Raw genomic sequence first — 15,911 nt, 5'->3', positions numbered from 1 at the left:
ATGCAAAGTTTATTGCTATTTGACTAAAAGCATCCTGTGTATACGTGCTGAAATTCTTACAAAATCTTTCCTACCTGTGACGGAGTGAACCACTGTGAATATAATGCAAGTAGGAATACACTGCCACAGTTTTGCTGTGTGCTTCTGGCTCCAATAAGCCATTTCCTTATTATTGCACTGCAGTATTGCCCATTTTGTTTAGCTGGAAAAGAAGAAAACTGAGAAATACTCGAGTACTGCCCTAATCTTCAAAAAGCTTCAAAGTATATTGCTGGGGAAAACAGAAAGCAAATTCTGCCAAGATTAAGGTAAAAATATGCTCCTTATAGCATCAGTGCCAAGCTTGCTATCAAAGGCTTTGGGTCAGCACCAAAACCAAGTTACAATAAACTTCATACCAGCCTCCAAAAAGCTCACACACTAGCACCAGGATTTAGGTAGAAAATAAAGTTTGAAATTCAAGGCTCAATCTCGAAGCAGTTAATACAAGAATTAATTCCTGTGACCCAGATAATGACTATGTTAATCATTATTTGAGAAAACATTTATGAATCAGAAATGGACACGTATTATTTTAAACTCCAAATAAACTAATACGGAATCGATCTGTAAGGTCTTTCTGCCACTCAAGGTCTCACCCTTTAGTTAGAAAGTGCTTTTCCTTGCCCAGTTTTTACAAGTACTTTGGAAGCATGCATTAAAGCCCACAGCATCTCCAACAAATAATACCTCAAGGAAAAGAAAAAACACACTTTTAAACTGTTTGGACTAAACCATTAGAAAGTCTACACATAATCATAGACCCCTGCAACATTAAAGAATCTAAAAATCCTGAAAATGAAACAGTAATCATAAACATCAATGCTGCATCTGTATGATAATCTGAGTTAAGGGAAATTCTGTACAAGAAATTACTGTAATAATAAAGACTACAGCATGTAGAGTGGTTATCACTGTTGCCATTTAATTTTAATGCATGAGCGGCTTTCGGGTAGAATACTCACAATTTTACCCGGAAAATCTATCTGACATTTGCATGCTCTCCATTTCCCTTCTGACTTCCTTCCTGCCCTCCCCTCACCCCCTTCCTCTCAAAACACTCTTTTGTGCAGATGGATAGGGAACTCAACGCTTTAAGTCAACAAGAAGCATTGACTCTCACTGGTCCAACTGATCTTGAAGGGGAACAGTCATCATTCTGCTGAATAACTGAAGAACACGGCAAGAATGGGAACAGGACTCCAGTACGATATGATTTCTTAAGGATCTCTGCAGACGAAAGATCTCTCTGCAAGGGATAGCATGAGGAGGGCTTTGGTGTCAGCTAGTATGCAGCAACTTTGAGGAAAGTGATGACGCAAGAAGAGCACGCAAAAAGCCCTGCCTGAACCTGAAATACAGGTCTAAAGTGAAGTTGAAGGCTAAATGAAGAACACGAGTGCACAGGCAAGCGTGGGTGGGAACCAGTCCTATGGGTACAGAAAACAAAGGAGAGTTGACTGAAGAAACTTGAGATCAGGTGGCAAACAAAAGAGCAAAACCACTTTTACAACACAAAACAGTTGCACTACCCTTGGAGAGAGATACTTTATGAAACTGCAAACCCTACTATCTACTTCCATTCTCTTTATTTTGTCTTGGCACTATCTACATGAATGGAAAACAACTGCAAAAATAGATCATGCACTTAGGTTTTATGGGCTTCCAGAACATGATTGGAATGGAAGCAATGGTTCTAACACATTCATCTTATTTCAAACTGTGGTTCCACTGAAAGCTGGTTGTTTCTTGAGCTTTTATTTAGCATATCATTTGTATTTTAGCCAACAGAATTCACAAAGGCTTTTTCCCATGCTGCTTCTGTCTTCCCATGCCCAACTGAAGGCTACTTCCAAAACACACCTGTAAAACTTGCATTTGAATGCTCTTCATTCATAATACAGATGGAAAAATGAAGAGCAAGGAGAAAAACGTACAGAAAGAATGCAGACCTGTACAAAAAGCATCACGATGGAAAACAGAGGTCATTTATCTCTCCATTTCACCATAATGGAAATACTAAAAGTAATGTTCTTCGTAATGTGTGTCACATTCAATTCCTAAAACAGAATATTGTGTTTCTGTGCTGAAAAGTCACTTTCCCACTGCTTTTTGTAGACTGTTTGCACTGTTTAACTTTAAAGAGTCCAAGAGGCTTCTGATTGTTTCACTTCCTATTCCTTTCATCCTATTCTTCGTCTTGCTGGCATTACTTTTTCCAAATGGTATCAGTAGAGCTGCCAGTCCCCAAGGCTCTTTTTTGATCGTTTGCTGAGTTTTATCTTCATTCTGTAAAATCCAGGCACTTTCTCTGGCCACAGCTACAAATTTCTCCAGCTGTGGCTGATTAACATTCTTGCTGATATTAAGGTCTTGTTCAAAGGGATTCCAGATATAAAGAGGAGACGACTCAGGTTTATTTACTTCCTTTCCCTGCAGACAGTGCAAAGAAAAAGCCAAAGTTGCATACATGCATTATAGGGTGAGCAAATAACAAATCATTTGAGTTATTACGTTAGCATTAAAAGTATTTTGACCTAGTAGAGAACTTTTTGCAAAAACAACAGTCATTATCAATCAAGTTAATTTTCCTGTCAACCTGACTGTATGACTCCTGTTCGCTGCGGTGGTTTCCCTTACCACATTCAGCTTACATTTTCTTCAAGGCAGAGAACACACAACTACAGCTTAGCCTGTCTTTTTGGCCCTTTTCCCATTTGCTTTTACACAAACCTCAGACCTCACTCATTGCAACCTCCTACTCCTATCTCCATTTGTGTATGGCCAGAACAAGCATGTCATATTAACCTGCATGTAAGCCCAGTTTGAGAAACTACTACATGCACTTAAACTGTTCAAACCATTCCCCTCACAGTGCTCATTAAGAGGTAACATAACAAAACAAGATTACTGCCTTGGCTGAAATTCCTCCCAGTTCAGTCTGCCTTTTCAGTACATAGCTATTGAGGTCATGGTCCACTTTCAGGCACTTGCTCCAGTATAACACAAGCTGTTGACAACTGTGTATTTACTATTTAAATGCACTTCCACGTCAGTCCTTATCAGTGATACTTAGCTGAGCTGCTTTGTATCACAGAACCTCTTCACATCTTCCACCGCAAGCTCTAGCAGGAACCTACCAGCTACTGCTGGTCCAGGAAGTGTCCACATACATGCTACATGCGCTTGCCCCATGGCCAGAGGACTCACTGATTAAACAGGAAAACACCAGCAGCACAGACACTTCCCCTGACTAGCTCAGGGTCTAGCACATGTATTATTTTTGCTTGTCTTTTGTAAGGCTTAATGGCAAACAAAAGTTCTCCAGCTTCATGAATCAGTTTCTAGGATGAACCCACAGCAGCAAAAAGAGCTCCTATGTCAGTAATCCATGGTGCCAAGTAGGAAACAGAACACAAACGAGAGTGCCCGCACAGCAACACAGCACTGACACCCCCCACCCTGTCAACAGTCCAGCAGGAGCAGGTGTGAGTTAAGGTAGTCACATTTATATATATATTTCTATTATACTTGCATACAGACACACATATCAATAAATAGCATGACTTAAACATATAAAGTAAAACAAAGTGATAGCACAGAACGATCACATTATCTGTCACGCTTACTGAGTTGTAAGTACGCTTGCTGTGGGCTGATACGAACTGCAGTAGGACACTCAAGTGCCAAAAGCAAGTTTCAGAACTCAGCTGGAAGTTTTAATGCAGACGCTGTTTGGGTCTGCACTCCCAACTTTAATGCAAAGCCTGTTCACATAGAAGGTTTGTCACAGACTTTTGCTATGACATATATCATGACATTTTAAGTTTTCCTCTCACAGAAGCAAAACAGCTTCTACTTTTAAAAACTGCCACTTTTTTTTTTTACAGGATTTTCAAGAAAAACATACAGGCTTAACATCAGAGTTTGTGCTTTCCATCATATCCAAGTAATGACACTGTAAATGTTCTTAACAGTGCTGTAAGTGATTAGGCTGTGAGAGGAAAACTCTCTTAACAGAAATGAGTCAGTTTCTGGATGCAACCAATTTACATGTACATCATATGTACAATTAAAAATGACAGAAATTGTTGCTTAGCATTTGCAGTTTGTCAAAAAGCAAACATAAATTCACTTGATCATGATGAGAGATTAAAACTCATTTACCTTTCGAAGATTTAAGGAATTCCTTCTGAAATCAAAGTTTCCAAAAAATTCAAAAAAATCACCCAACAATACATCTAAGGGAAAGGAAAACAACAGCCATCAGTAACATTAAGGAAAAGTTTATATTCAATATGCTCGTGAGAATATAAAAGAAAAAAAGTTGATTAAGATTTACCTACCAAGTGTTTCTGTATTTTTTGTAGGTTTAATCTTGCTTAAATCAGTAACAAATGAGCAATCATATCCTCCAATTACATGTTTGTCCTTTGCATCTGGAATAAAAATCGCAGGCATATTTTGAAGTGAAAAACAACAAAACACCACCGCATATAATAAAATTCAGATAACAGACATGACTGAATTCAATAATGCTATCATATTAAGTAAATCAAATTAGGAGTTCACAACTGAACTTTCAGGTTAAGACTCAACTTAAGTGGCTAAAGGTTTAAAAAAAAAAAAGGTCTATGGACAGGTAAAGCAAAAGAGCATGAGTAAATGGTGTATTTTCAAAAGCCTACAGGAATAAGGTATATGACATCTTTGTATCTCTGAAGTTACTTATTTTCAATAACAAGCCAGATATCTCTGCATACAGAGCTTTATTATATGCTAAACAACACAAATCTCTGAGGTTAATACCTATAAGAAGGTTTCCAAAAAATTAGACTCAAAGTGTCCACTGTCTTTTTCTGAAAAACTTAAAGAGAATTAAGAATATTCTTGTAAAATTTCAGGGCAGATGTTTTGTTTACTGTATAAAAATTCTGTAGAATTCTGATAGAAATGTTTAAAATGATATTAAAGTAACCGAGCACAGACCTTTTTCTCCACTCAAAGCACTCAGAGCTTCCAAGGATGCATATCAATAAGTAGAAGGCATGAGTGAGAAATCAAGAACTTGGGGTGTCAGTTTCTATGCTTTCATAAGATTTACTGAAGATAAAACACCCTGAAAGCTATGTATGAAAGAGCCAGAACAGCTTGTTTGCAAAGATAAAAGAATTACTTGCAGATGGCCTGAACCGTCTGTCTCAAGGATATTACAAATCGTAAGGAAAAAATAAAGGCTTTCTTTTAAACATTTGGTATCTATAAAACAATACACACATCACATCAATCCGCACGAAATCCTTAACCACTGCAGACATTTAAGACCCTACAAGTCTTCTAAAAAAACAAAAAACAAAACAAAACAAAAAAACAAAAACAAAAAACGGTCGAGCAAGTAAATGACTTAATTACCTGAGGCATAGAACAAGCCTAACCCCTCTAAATAGAATTTAGTATTGTATTGAAAATGCATTATTTTCACAAAAAAACTCCAACAAGTAAAACCCGGATATTCCATCAAACTAAAGGCACACATAATATGCATTGGTATTGGAGACCATAAAGAAATTTCTTGGGTTTATTCATCATTTTAGAGGAAACAAATGTGAAAGTCACTTCAATAAACACATAAAGAGCAGCCCTTACCTGCCAGTTCTTTAAGCTGGTCTAGTGTTGGAATGATGGGTGGTGATCTCCTTTGCAGAAAGAACATGACCATCATGGTCAGAGAGAAATTTGTAATCCAGGTACCAGGAACACTATTTGTAAGTCCATGAACACGGGCCCAACATCGTACACTGAACACCAGTGCCCTTACACGGGGATCCAGACAGCCATAGATATACAAGAGTTCTGAACTTTTTATAGCAATGCTGAAGAAGAGATGAAAAGTAAAAGACATGTAAATGCCGTGCTTGTTGTTCAGCCCTAAAGCATGAGTTTTAAGAGAAAATGGTATTAAAAAAACCCCAAAACAACAAAACCCAAACAACTTCTGTGCATTTTAAAAAGTAGAAGAGAATGCCTTAAATTGTCCAGGATGAAATCCCTGGTGGTTTTCCATACTAAGAAGGATACAGTTACAGGTAAATAATAATACTGCATTTGCACTGTTTCCTTGTTCCACTTCACAGTGGGAGGAAAAACAATCAACCAACCAAAGCACCGCCATCACTCAGGTGTGAGGCTATGCAGAATCAAAGTGAAAAACATCATTTAGCCACAACTTCCTGAGGTACTTTAGATAATATCCCTATCCTAGTATATAACAACAACAACAACAAAATCTAGAACTTCTTTTGCAACTTTAAAAAGTAATAAAATACAAGAAGTACAGACACATAATGAAATCCGCAAAACAAGTCAGTTTGGTAACTTTCAAATTACTAATGTTTGGTCCTGCTGAAAAAAACACACAATCTGGAAGGTTAAAGGTTTTCAGATGGATCAGTTCTTGATCTGCATCATCATATAGTTGTGTAAACATCCATGTCGTGTACAAATGAGAGAGCAAAAAAAAAAAGCTGAAAAAAAAATGGAAGCATGGTGTGAGAGCAAAACTTACTTTGGTGTCAGTTTTAGTCTAATGTGTTTGTTGAACTACAGATGCAGGAGTTTTTACTCTCAGTCTTGCACTGAATTCTTCTAAAAATCCACCAGGGCATTTCAGGGAAGTTTACCATGTCAAAGTTTTGTAACACCTGGACTTCTAAAATTTCAGCTGTGAAGTGCTTCCTTGTGTGCAGATGTTATTATGCCAAATGACAACAAAACAACACACACAGTCCCAAACAGCCAAACCATCAGCAGAGAATTACAAGGAATTTTGCACAGAACTGCATGCTGACTTTCACTGTGGCTGCATATACAAAATAACTTTATGTTCAGTACTGCTTTAACAACGGCTGATTATTCTGAAAGAGAACTTTGGGTAATTTACAAAATTCAGTCTAGGATCTGATGTTATCTGATGTACACAAATCAGAAAATCTGCTCTAAAAGTCGTATCAAAAGTATTCTGAAACAATAATTCATATTTTACTATTCCCTAACAGCAATGAAAAGGGTTAGTAACTCATTTTCGATTATGTATCCTTATGCCAGGGCTATGGATGTATACTGGATTGACATAGGTATTTCTTAATGAAGTGACAACAAAACAAAGCATATGCTTTACTATTAACTAAATGACAGCAAGCTGGAAGTGGAAAAGCAGTTGCAAAGAGAGGTATTTCTAAGAAGCCTGCTCCCTCTATTGGGCACTGCTGCTAAAGGTCCTAAGCGACGAGAACACTTCAGATTCTGTTTTCTGATGCAGTGAGTTAATTCAGTATTCAAGATACCTTGCCAGCAAACAGGTGTACATAGGCCCTTAAGAATTAAAAAAGGACTCCAAAATTCCTAGAAACTCAGTCACTAAAAATTAACACAGTGGAGCTGCTTAATCTGAAAAGCAATCAAAAGAAGGCTGTGCATGCCCATATACAGAAACGGAAGTAATGACTAACGAACACTGCCTTCTTTCAATTCCTTATAAGCCAAACTTATTGTATAGAGTGGTTTTCAAGTCTTCAGTTTCAGCTAGCAAGTATTTCTTATGCTGGAGAAAGACATCTTAAGCACATTAAAGCCTAAGCTCTAGAAGTAAAAACCATCAATTGTTAAGAACATAGAAAGGAGCAGACTAAACAGTTTTCCAGGTTTTCAGAACATAAGTACATTAGTATTCTTCCTAAGGTTTTTAAAACCAGGTCTCACCTGTTGCTGACTGACAGATCACACTGGAATCCTGTTGCTTGATGGGAAAATTTCACCAGCGGGCAGCGAGCATTGAGTATCTTCTGTATGCCTATACATCCAGGACCAAAATTATCAAGGCAATCACCAATCACAGAAAGAATTTTCTGAGTTGCTAATCTTTCAGACGGTAATCTTTTCATCTGATATTCCATTTCAAAGGGACCTTTTTTCTAACAGAGAATTTTAAAAGTAAACTGTTAGTTCTGTAACTTCTGTAACTGTAACTTCTGAAAGACTACAGCAATTTGCGAAGGAGTTTGTACAATTAGACTGAAAGACAAGAATTATTCAAATCAGCCCGCAGAACTAAAAGAGGTAAAAACATATTGCTTTCTCTTTTATATTATTTTTCAGTGATTCAGTTCTTACAGGTTAATAGTGATCAACTTACTGTAAAGTTACTTGTTCAGATGAGGGTATAATACTACACCTCACCATTGCCTAAAACAAGTAATTCTGGAATCCCCAAGAGAGCACACATGCTCTGACTGAAAAGAGGAGCGTACAATTAAATAAAGAAGGGGCAAAACACAACCAAACCACCATTAATTTAAAAAATCAGTAATTCCATTTCGAATCTTCAAAGAACAATGTGTTATTAGTGAATCAAGTATCAATGTAAAGGAAAATGTCTTTTTCACTTAAAAAAAATAGCATGCAAATTACTTAACCCTTCAAAATGAAGATAAAATTCTGTAAACTTAAAATAATCCTTAAAATCACATACAGTTTTTCTGACAAATAAAAAAAAATGTGAAGATGTATTCTGACATCAAAAATTAATTTTCCTGTAGGTCTTTGTATTTTGAATTGTCGTATTTGTAGTTTATACCTCAATAAAATAACTTCATACCTATGATATCTCTTTTTAGTCTTTCTCTGTTTTTAAGCCTCAGCTAATTCTACTTGCTAATCCAACACTTGGCACTAACTTATCCTCCCCCTTGGAACATGTCATGGGTGAACGCATACTATACACACAGCATTACACAGTGACCTAACTAGTCCTCTACAACACACAGACAGGTGAAACAATTCAGAAGTTATGGACCTTGCAACCTTTCCCAGAAACTCACTTTAGGTGCTGAATTTGAGTAACTCTGGCAATCCCTGAGGTGGCTGTTCCTGCTCTCCTCTTGCCAACAGTTTTCCAGCCAGCACATGTGTTTGGACATACCAGGACAGAGGTCCCTGATGCCATTTGGCTGTGTAGCTGCATGTTACAGCAGAGCTGGCTCAAAGTGGAAGGAGCCTCTAACTATCAACATTGAGGCAGGTAACACAAAGGAAAAAAATGCAGCCTCGGCCAACACGTAGGCGTGCTGGTGTTCAGACCTTTGTGACAAAAATCACAACATGCCTTCTCAGACAGCATTTCAATATCTCTCAAAAGCTGAATGAAGACTTTTTTGTAATGATAAAACAGACACTTAATAATTGGTAGGATCTTCATACATAGCTTTGGTGCCAGCTGAGCGGGATGAAGTACTGATACGCTTGACCCAACCCTGTGGTTCTCCCCCTATTCTTGCCATGTTACTGAAAACAGCAAATGTACATAAACTAGTACTTTGAGGTAAACTGACATAGTACCCTAAGCAAGAAGCAAAACTGGTTTAATGCAAAACCTGTTACTCTAAAAATATCACAGAACACTGTTTTAAGTCATTTACTAATCTCCCAAAGTGCCCGCACATCAAAAAACACCGCATTTGTCATCAAACTCCACTCTTGGTAAAGAATGCTCCCACTTTTGCTACTTTTAAAATTCACAATTAGTAATCAGTTTACCATAAGACTCAAAAGATGTTATTTAATTTAAATAGGTGCTGAAATGCCTGGTCCTCCTCCATTGCTGGTAACTTCTGAAAAGCTGCAACAGAGAAGAAATCAGAAGATAGCCTTCCTACTTCTGCTGTATCTATCACCTTACAACTACAGCTACCTCCCCTTGTCTTCCCTTGTTCTAAGGTAGTTAACTTATGTACACTAGTAATACAATTTGCCTGGGAGAATATCATTATCCCTATAAATCACACTGCCAACTATATAAGACTTTTGCCTTCCTCAGCAGCATTGTCTGTTGCCTACCACAGGAGATACACCCAACATCTTATTTTCCTACTGTATTGGGTTTACGTGGCAAGGTTTTAGTAGTGGGGGGGATGCAGAGGTAGCCTCTGCAAGACAACATCAGAAGCTGGTCCTCACGGTGGACAATTTCAGCTGGTACCCCATGGGAAGCACCCACATAAGAGCAGCTCTTGAAGAGCTGCAGCCCATAGCAGGGACCCCATGCTGGAGCAGGGGAACAGCATGAGGAGGAAGAAGCAGCAGAGATAAAGTGTTATGAACTGACCACACCCCCATTCCTCAACCCCCTGTGCCTCTTCGGGGGAGGAGGCAGAAGCGATGGGAGTGGAGCTGAGCTTGGAAAGACGGGGCAGTGTTGGGAAGGTGCTTTTTTTTTTTTTAATTAAAAAAAAAAAAAAATTCTCACTATCCTACTGTGTTATTCACTGGCAATAAATTATCTTAATCTTCCCCAGGTTGAGTCTGTTTTGCCTGTGATGGTAATTGGTAAGTAATCTCCCTGGCTTCATCTCTATCCACAAGCTTTTTCACCTTATTTTCTCCCCTTATCCTACTGAGGACGGGGGGAGTGAGAGAGCAACTGAGCGGGCGGCTGGAGGCCAGCCAGTGTTAATCCACCACACCTACAAAGCACAAAGCTTTCTAGGTGCTGGCACCTCAGTCTCCCGTTTTGACAATGCCTGAACAAAGACACAAGAGTTGCACTAATGGTTTTTACACTCTTTACGGGCCCATGCTCTAACGTACCTTATTGTTGTAAATACCTTCACATCAATGCTGATTTGCCCATGTTTTAATGCTACAAAATTTCAACAAAACCAAGATGATCATCATCTTTAGTGCATAAAGACTGTGCTTGCATGCAAGACAAAAGCCTCATTGCACCACACAGAGTATAAGTGTGCCACACTGCCTATTAACCTATCATGTAAGCTAAAGACACACACATCAGACAGCATCCCTGCTGGCTTTTGCTGCAGCATCCCCACAATTATAAGTCTGTCAACCATCTACAAGTAATCACAACTGCTAATAACCCCATCCATCACCAAATAGCTCTTCAGTTCAAAATGGAACTTCTGTTTCTACACAGTCTGAATACCAGAGAAAACAGCTAGTACAAGGCATGCTATGAAAATAGACATTTTATATTTGAAAGATTTTTCCCTCAAAATTTAAGACACTACTTTACTGTTTAAATGTAAAGGGTTCCTACATGATCCTACTCTTCAGCTGACGTATTTGCTTCCATTGTGTTTGATAACTGCAATACTAAAAACTGTGTAAGTTTGAAGGGATATTTATTTAAAAATAAAGCATATGGAAATATAAAAATTGTAAAGAAAAGCTGAGCGAACTTCAATCTTCAAAAGCTTAAGCCCATTGTAATTTTATGTTTTTTAATGGAAAACAAAGCTAGTTTTCCCCACACTATCTGTTGTCACACAAATAAAAAGTTTTCAAAACTCCAGAATCACCTAACTTAAGGTCTGACATTGCTGACGTCAATTGCAGAGGATGAGGGTTTTTTTCACAGTGAAACTCACCATGACAGTACAAAGTCTACATAAACCCAAATAATTTTCTTCCTATTGCAAGAAAGATCTCTTTTATCCAGGCTTTTGAAAGTCTTCAAGTCCAAACACTCAAACTTGTTCACAATCTATAGTATGAACTCATGTCAAGCTTAAATATAAAAAACCTGATTCCTGTATGTGAAACAGCACACGGGTGCTTTGGTGAAGAAATCCAACAGACTGAAGATGCACAGCATAATCTTACCATTTTTGTAGCATGCTTTTGTGTATCATAGAAGTCCAGAAACATGTCCACATCGCATCCCAGTTTGCCAAAGGTGTTGACTGAAGAGCCAAATGGCTTAACCGTGCTGTCTGGAAAATATGCACGTGCAAAATCCCGAACCAGAGAACAAGCCAGATACCGGAGCTTGATATTTTCTTCTGTAAGCTGATACTCATTCAGTAGCATGTACATCTGACTGCTTATCTAATTAAGAAAATAAACATTGTAAAAATACAGTGATCCATCTTCTATCCACTAACATATTTTCATTTACTTAACATCACTGCAACTAGAAGGTTTTTTTTCAATCTCAGGTGGGTTTACTTCATACAGAAAAAATATTTTGACAATTAAAATCAGTAATTTTTTGTTTCAATGTAGGAGAATCATTCACACAAAATTCTAACAGGAGTTACTTTTTTTTTTTTAATAAAGTGCTTTATAAGTTGTGCATGACCACTTGCAAATCTGAAATGGATATGGTTCATTCTTAATTGAGAGAGATCTAGAAACCTCTACTTACACTGTCTGCATGACAAAGCTTTGGAATAAGGTCTTTCACTGGAATGTGAAACTGAGGAGAGAGGTGAACTGGTGTGCCTCCAGCAGCTTGACTCACTGGGTTTTTCAGCGTGAAAGTAAAAAGTCTAGATTTAAATGGGACAACATGATGCTCTGCAGCACTTGGGACTCCAACAGCATCCTGCAATGAGTCTATACTGTTCTTTTCTGAAAATTCTATTAAAGCATGGATACCCTAAAACATTAAGAATGGAAATAGAAAGCGTTAGATAAATGCATACGAGCCCTGAACTGATTGCACTGATATTATTCAGATGTTCTTGGGAATACTGAGACAGTTTAATATGACAGTCCTGAAACTGAATGCTAGCTTCTGTACCTCAACACTTTTTAGATACTTTTTCACAAGAGGTCAAAAATATTTAAGATATGCTATTCTTGGCAGTAAGCACTAAGCATAAAAGTTGTAAAATCTATCTTCATAACAGCAATGCTCAAGAAACACATAAAAATTTAGCTCTATTGTTAGAACAATGAACAGTGCTATAAAAGTTTCAAAGATTTACTGCAAATCTAGTTGCCAGCTATCTCTTAGATGAGGTGTTCTTTAGCTGACTTATGAATAAAATTCTGTTGCTCAGCAGCTTGTAAACATTAACAAAGATAAAAACTAATTTAATATAGTAATTATATATAATTTGCTAAACTTGCATGTATAAGGCCTTGACCAAATACTGCTACTTCTTTTTGTCTAAGTCGAGATTTTAGTTTACCTTGTTAATTACTTACCCGATTTTCAAAAAAGAAATGACTCTTAATGTTTCCATGACTGGATAAATACTGCAATAGTTTTTTTTCATTGAGTTTTTGTGGACACTTAATTAAAACGGTCCGTTCTGCTTGCTCCGATCGTTCTGTTTGAACCTCAGTGAATGTCTTCTTTCTGGTACTGACTTCAGCATCTGTGAGAAGAAATGAACCTCAAGGTTTTTCTTTATTAACAGAAAGATTTAAAACTGATTTTAGTACACTTAGTCTCTTCCTCTGGTTTAAATAATTGAACTAAGGTTTGCACTCACTCTCTAAAAGGGTTACAGAAAAAAAAAAAAAAACAATCAAGAATGAATGAAAGACACAAACATAAGTGTATTTCACTCACAAATCCATACATTTGTAAGAACAAGGAATAGGAAATGTAGGAAGAAAACAATACTGATTTCCCCTGATGCCACAGGAGGCTTGATACAAGGAATCTTGGCTTTTCTTTGATTTGCTGTTCACCATCAAAAAACATCACACAGAGTCAGACTCTACATACAAGTCTGGAAATACCAGCTATGGTATGAGGCAGCGCTAGACCTGTGACAAGCTGCAGATAAAAAAAAAAAAATGCTCTCGGCTACCACAAAACCAGTACTTTCACCTTTGGAACAATTTGACACTTGCTTATTTTTACAACTCATCACCTTCTTTTACAGTAAACGCCTACTCAAAATTTTCATTTAATACTATACTTTCAGCTACTCTACTACAATAAACCCACAGATCAGTCATATATCATCACACTACTGGTAATCTATATTGTTGCTGACACCCACAGAACTGACATGGAAATGAGACATGCTGGAACATGCAGAAACACAGAAACTTTCTTCTTGATTGTATACAGCCAAAGGGACCATGTCCCGAATTTGAAATCATAATCACCTCCCTGCACAACTCTCAAACTAATCCACTGACCGTATCACCACAGCCTGTGAAGCCGCTCCCTGTTAATATTGCCATTCTCAATTCAGACTGCGAAGCTGAAGAACAAAGAGTTATTTCTCTGCAGCTACTATCTGCTACAGAAGGATTCAACATAGAGCTCTTTATTCTATGGTTTTGATTTTGAGGAACCCAAAGCATACGGTGGTCTGAAGAAAAACTTAACTATTATCTGAAGACACTTGTTAGCATTTATTATGTTCAAAAAACCTTTCATTTTACAAATTTACTGTACTCTCACACAGGCTTGTAAGTAATAAATACCCTAAATATTTTTAATAGCTTTATTTTATACAGGATTTTTCATCAAAAGACCAAAGCAGCACTTTACAGTGATGATGATCATCCTGATTGCCATGGGGTGAGAGAAGTGTGAAGTGACTGAGATGCAGAAAGGACAAGCCTCATGGACCAATGACACAATCAGGAAATGAATCCAGATCTTAGTGCCACAGCTTCACCATGATTTTACACAGGTACACACCAGCACTACTGCTGGTAGAAATGGCTCCATCCACCACATGGTACTCGTACATACTCTTAACGCTGCCCTCTGCATGCTGATGGTAATGTTTATATTGTCATGAAGCAAACCAGGTGAGACTAACGACCCAATTTATACAGCAAAACAGGAATGACTAACTGAAATCTGGAATAATTCCTTAATACGGCTGCATATTTATTAGTACAAGAGTGTGAACAGCAGAAGACTGTTGGTTTTGTGAAACTGTGACAATATAGCCTGATCTTCTCCTCAAGAAAAGCTTGCTACCTAATGTTCTTCAAGCTCTGAAGCACAAACATAAGCAGCAGCAGAGGCCTCGGGCTCACAAATGCGTTAGCTGTGAGTTACACAGCACACCCAGATCACAGCACATGGGTGATAGACCATGCTCACCAGTTCCCAGCTTCTGCTGAAGATACCGCATCAATCTAACAGCTTTTTATGGGGATCCCTCAGCATAACCACAGAATCACAGAATGTCAGGGATTGGAAGGGGCCTCGAAAGATCATCCAGTCCAATCCCCCTGCCAGAGCAGGAACACCCAGATGAGGTTACACAGGAAGGTGTCCAGGCAGGTCTTGAATGTCTCCAGAGTAGGAGACTCCACAACCTCCCTGGGCAGCCTGGTCCAGTGTTCCATCACCCTCACTGTGAAGAAGTTTCTTCTCATATTTAAGTGGAACCTCCTGTATTCCAGTTTGTATCCATTGCCCCATGTCCTACCGTTGGTTGTCACTGAGAAGAGCCTGGCTCCATCCTCCTGACACTCACCCTTTACATATTTATAAACATTAATGAGGTCACTCCTGAGTCTCCTGCAAGCTAAAGAGACCCAGCTCCCTCAGCCTTTCCTCATAACGGAGATGCTCCACTCCACGTAATTACTGTCACTTCGTTTGCTTCTGGCTGATCTCTACATTACTGGTCCCCGGGGCTGCCCGCGGGCGCTGTGCCCGCCGGTGTCCTCGGCAGGGGCTCCCCGGGCCCTGAGGGACCCTCACGCCCGGGACGCCAGTAACGCCCAGGCGGCTCTCCCGGAGCAGAACCGCGGGCGGCAAGCGCGACAGGCGGCCGCTCCGCTCCCCGGGCCCCCGCCTGACCTCACCGCCCCGGGAGACACAGCCGGGCCGAACCGGCCCCACGCGGCAGCCAGGCCATGAGGGGAACCCCTACCTTCACCCGCCTCCTCGGCGCCGGCTGCCTGCGGCGCCCTCTGCACCGCGGCGCCGGAGAAGCCGAGCTGGGCCTGCCCGCGGGCCGCGCAGCCGCCACCCGCCGCCGCCGGGCCGGGGAGGGGCAGGCGGCCCCGCAGCAGAGACAGCGCCCGCCCGCCCGCGCGGTGCGCCATTGCCGGGCCGCGCAGCGCCGGCCACAGCCTCT

General features: G+C 39.3%; 1 protein-coding gene across 1 annotated transcript; it reads right to left on the bottom strand.

Annotated features, from left to right (window-relative positions):
• Positions 1 to 1,778: 1,778 nt before the first annotated feature.
• Positions 1,779 to 15,906, bottom strand: MTPAP (mitochondrial poly(A) polymerase). The gene is made up of 9 exons (XM_082044401.1): positions 15,705 to 15,906; positions 13,048 to 13,220; positions 12,260 to 12,493; positions 11,716 to 11,940; positions 7,798 to 8,009; positions 5,686 to 5,912; positions 4,386 to 4,478; positions 4,207 to 4,280; positions 1,779 to 2,472 (listed from the first exon to the last, which is right to left on the bottom strand). Exons 1-9 carry the CDS (start codon positions 15,877 to 15,879, stop codon positions 2,134 to 2,136), a joined length of 1,752 nt encoding a protein of 583 aa, XP_081900527.1. The 5' UTR covers positions 15,880 to 15,906; the 3' UTR covers positions 1,779 to 2,133.
• Positions 15,907 to 15,911: the final 5 nt, after the last annotated feature.

The sequence above is a fragment of the Streptopelia decaocto genome, assembly GCF_964273445.1.
Source record: "Streptopelia decaocto genome assembly, chromosome: 2".
NCBI classification, from domain to species: domain Eukaryota; kingdom Metazoa; phylum Chordata; class Aves; order Columbiformes; family Columbidae; genus Streptopelia; species Streptopelia decaocto.
This window is presented reverse-complemented; position numbering and strand designations above follow the sequence as displayed.

Coding starts and splice junctions, on each gene's coding strand:
- MTPAP (XM_082044401.1), bottom strand. CDS start 15,879: ATGGCGCACCGCGCGGGCGGGCGGGCGCTGTCTCTGCTGCGGGGCCGC. Junction 4,479..5,685: donor CCAGCTTAAAGAACTGGCAG/GTAAGGGCTGCT, acceptor TTTTTATTCCAG/ATGCAAAGGACAAACATGTA. Junction 4,281..4,385: donor AAAAAATACAGAAACACTTG/GTAGGTAAATCT, acceptor CCTTTCCCTTAG/ATGTATTGTTGGGTGATTTT.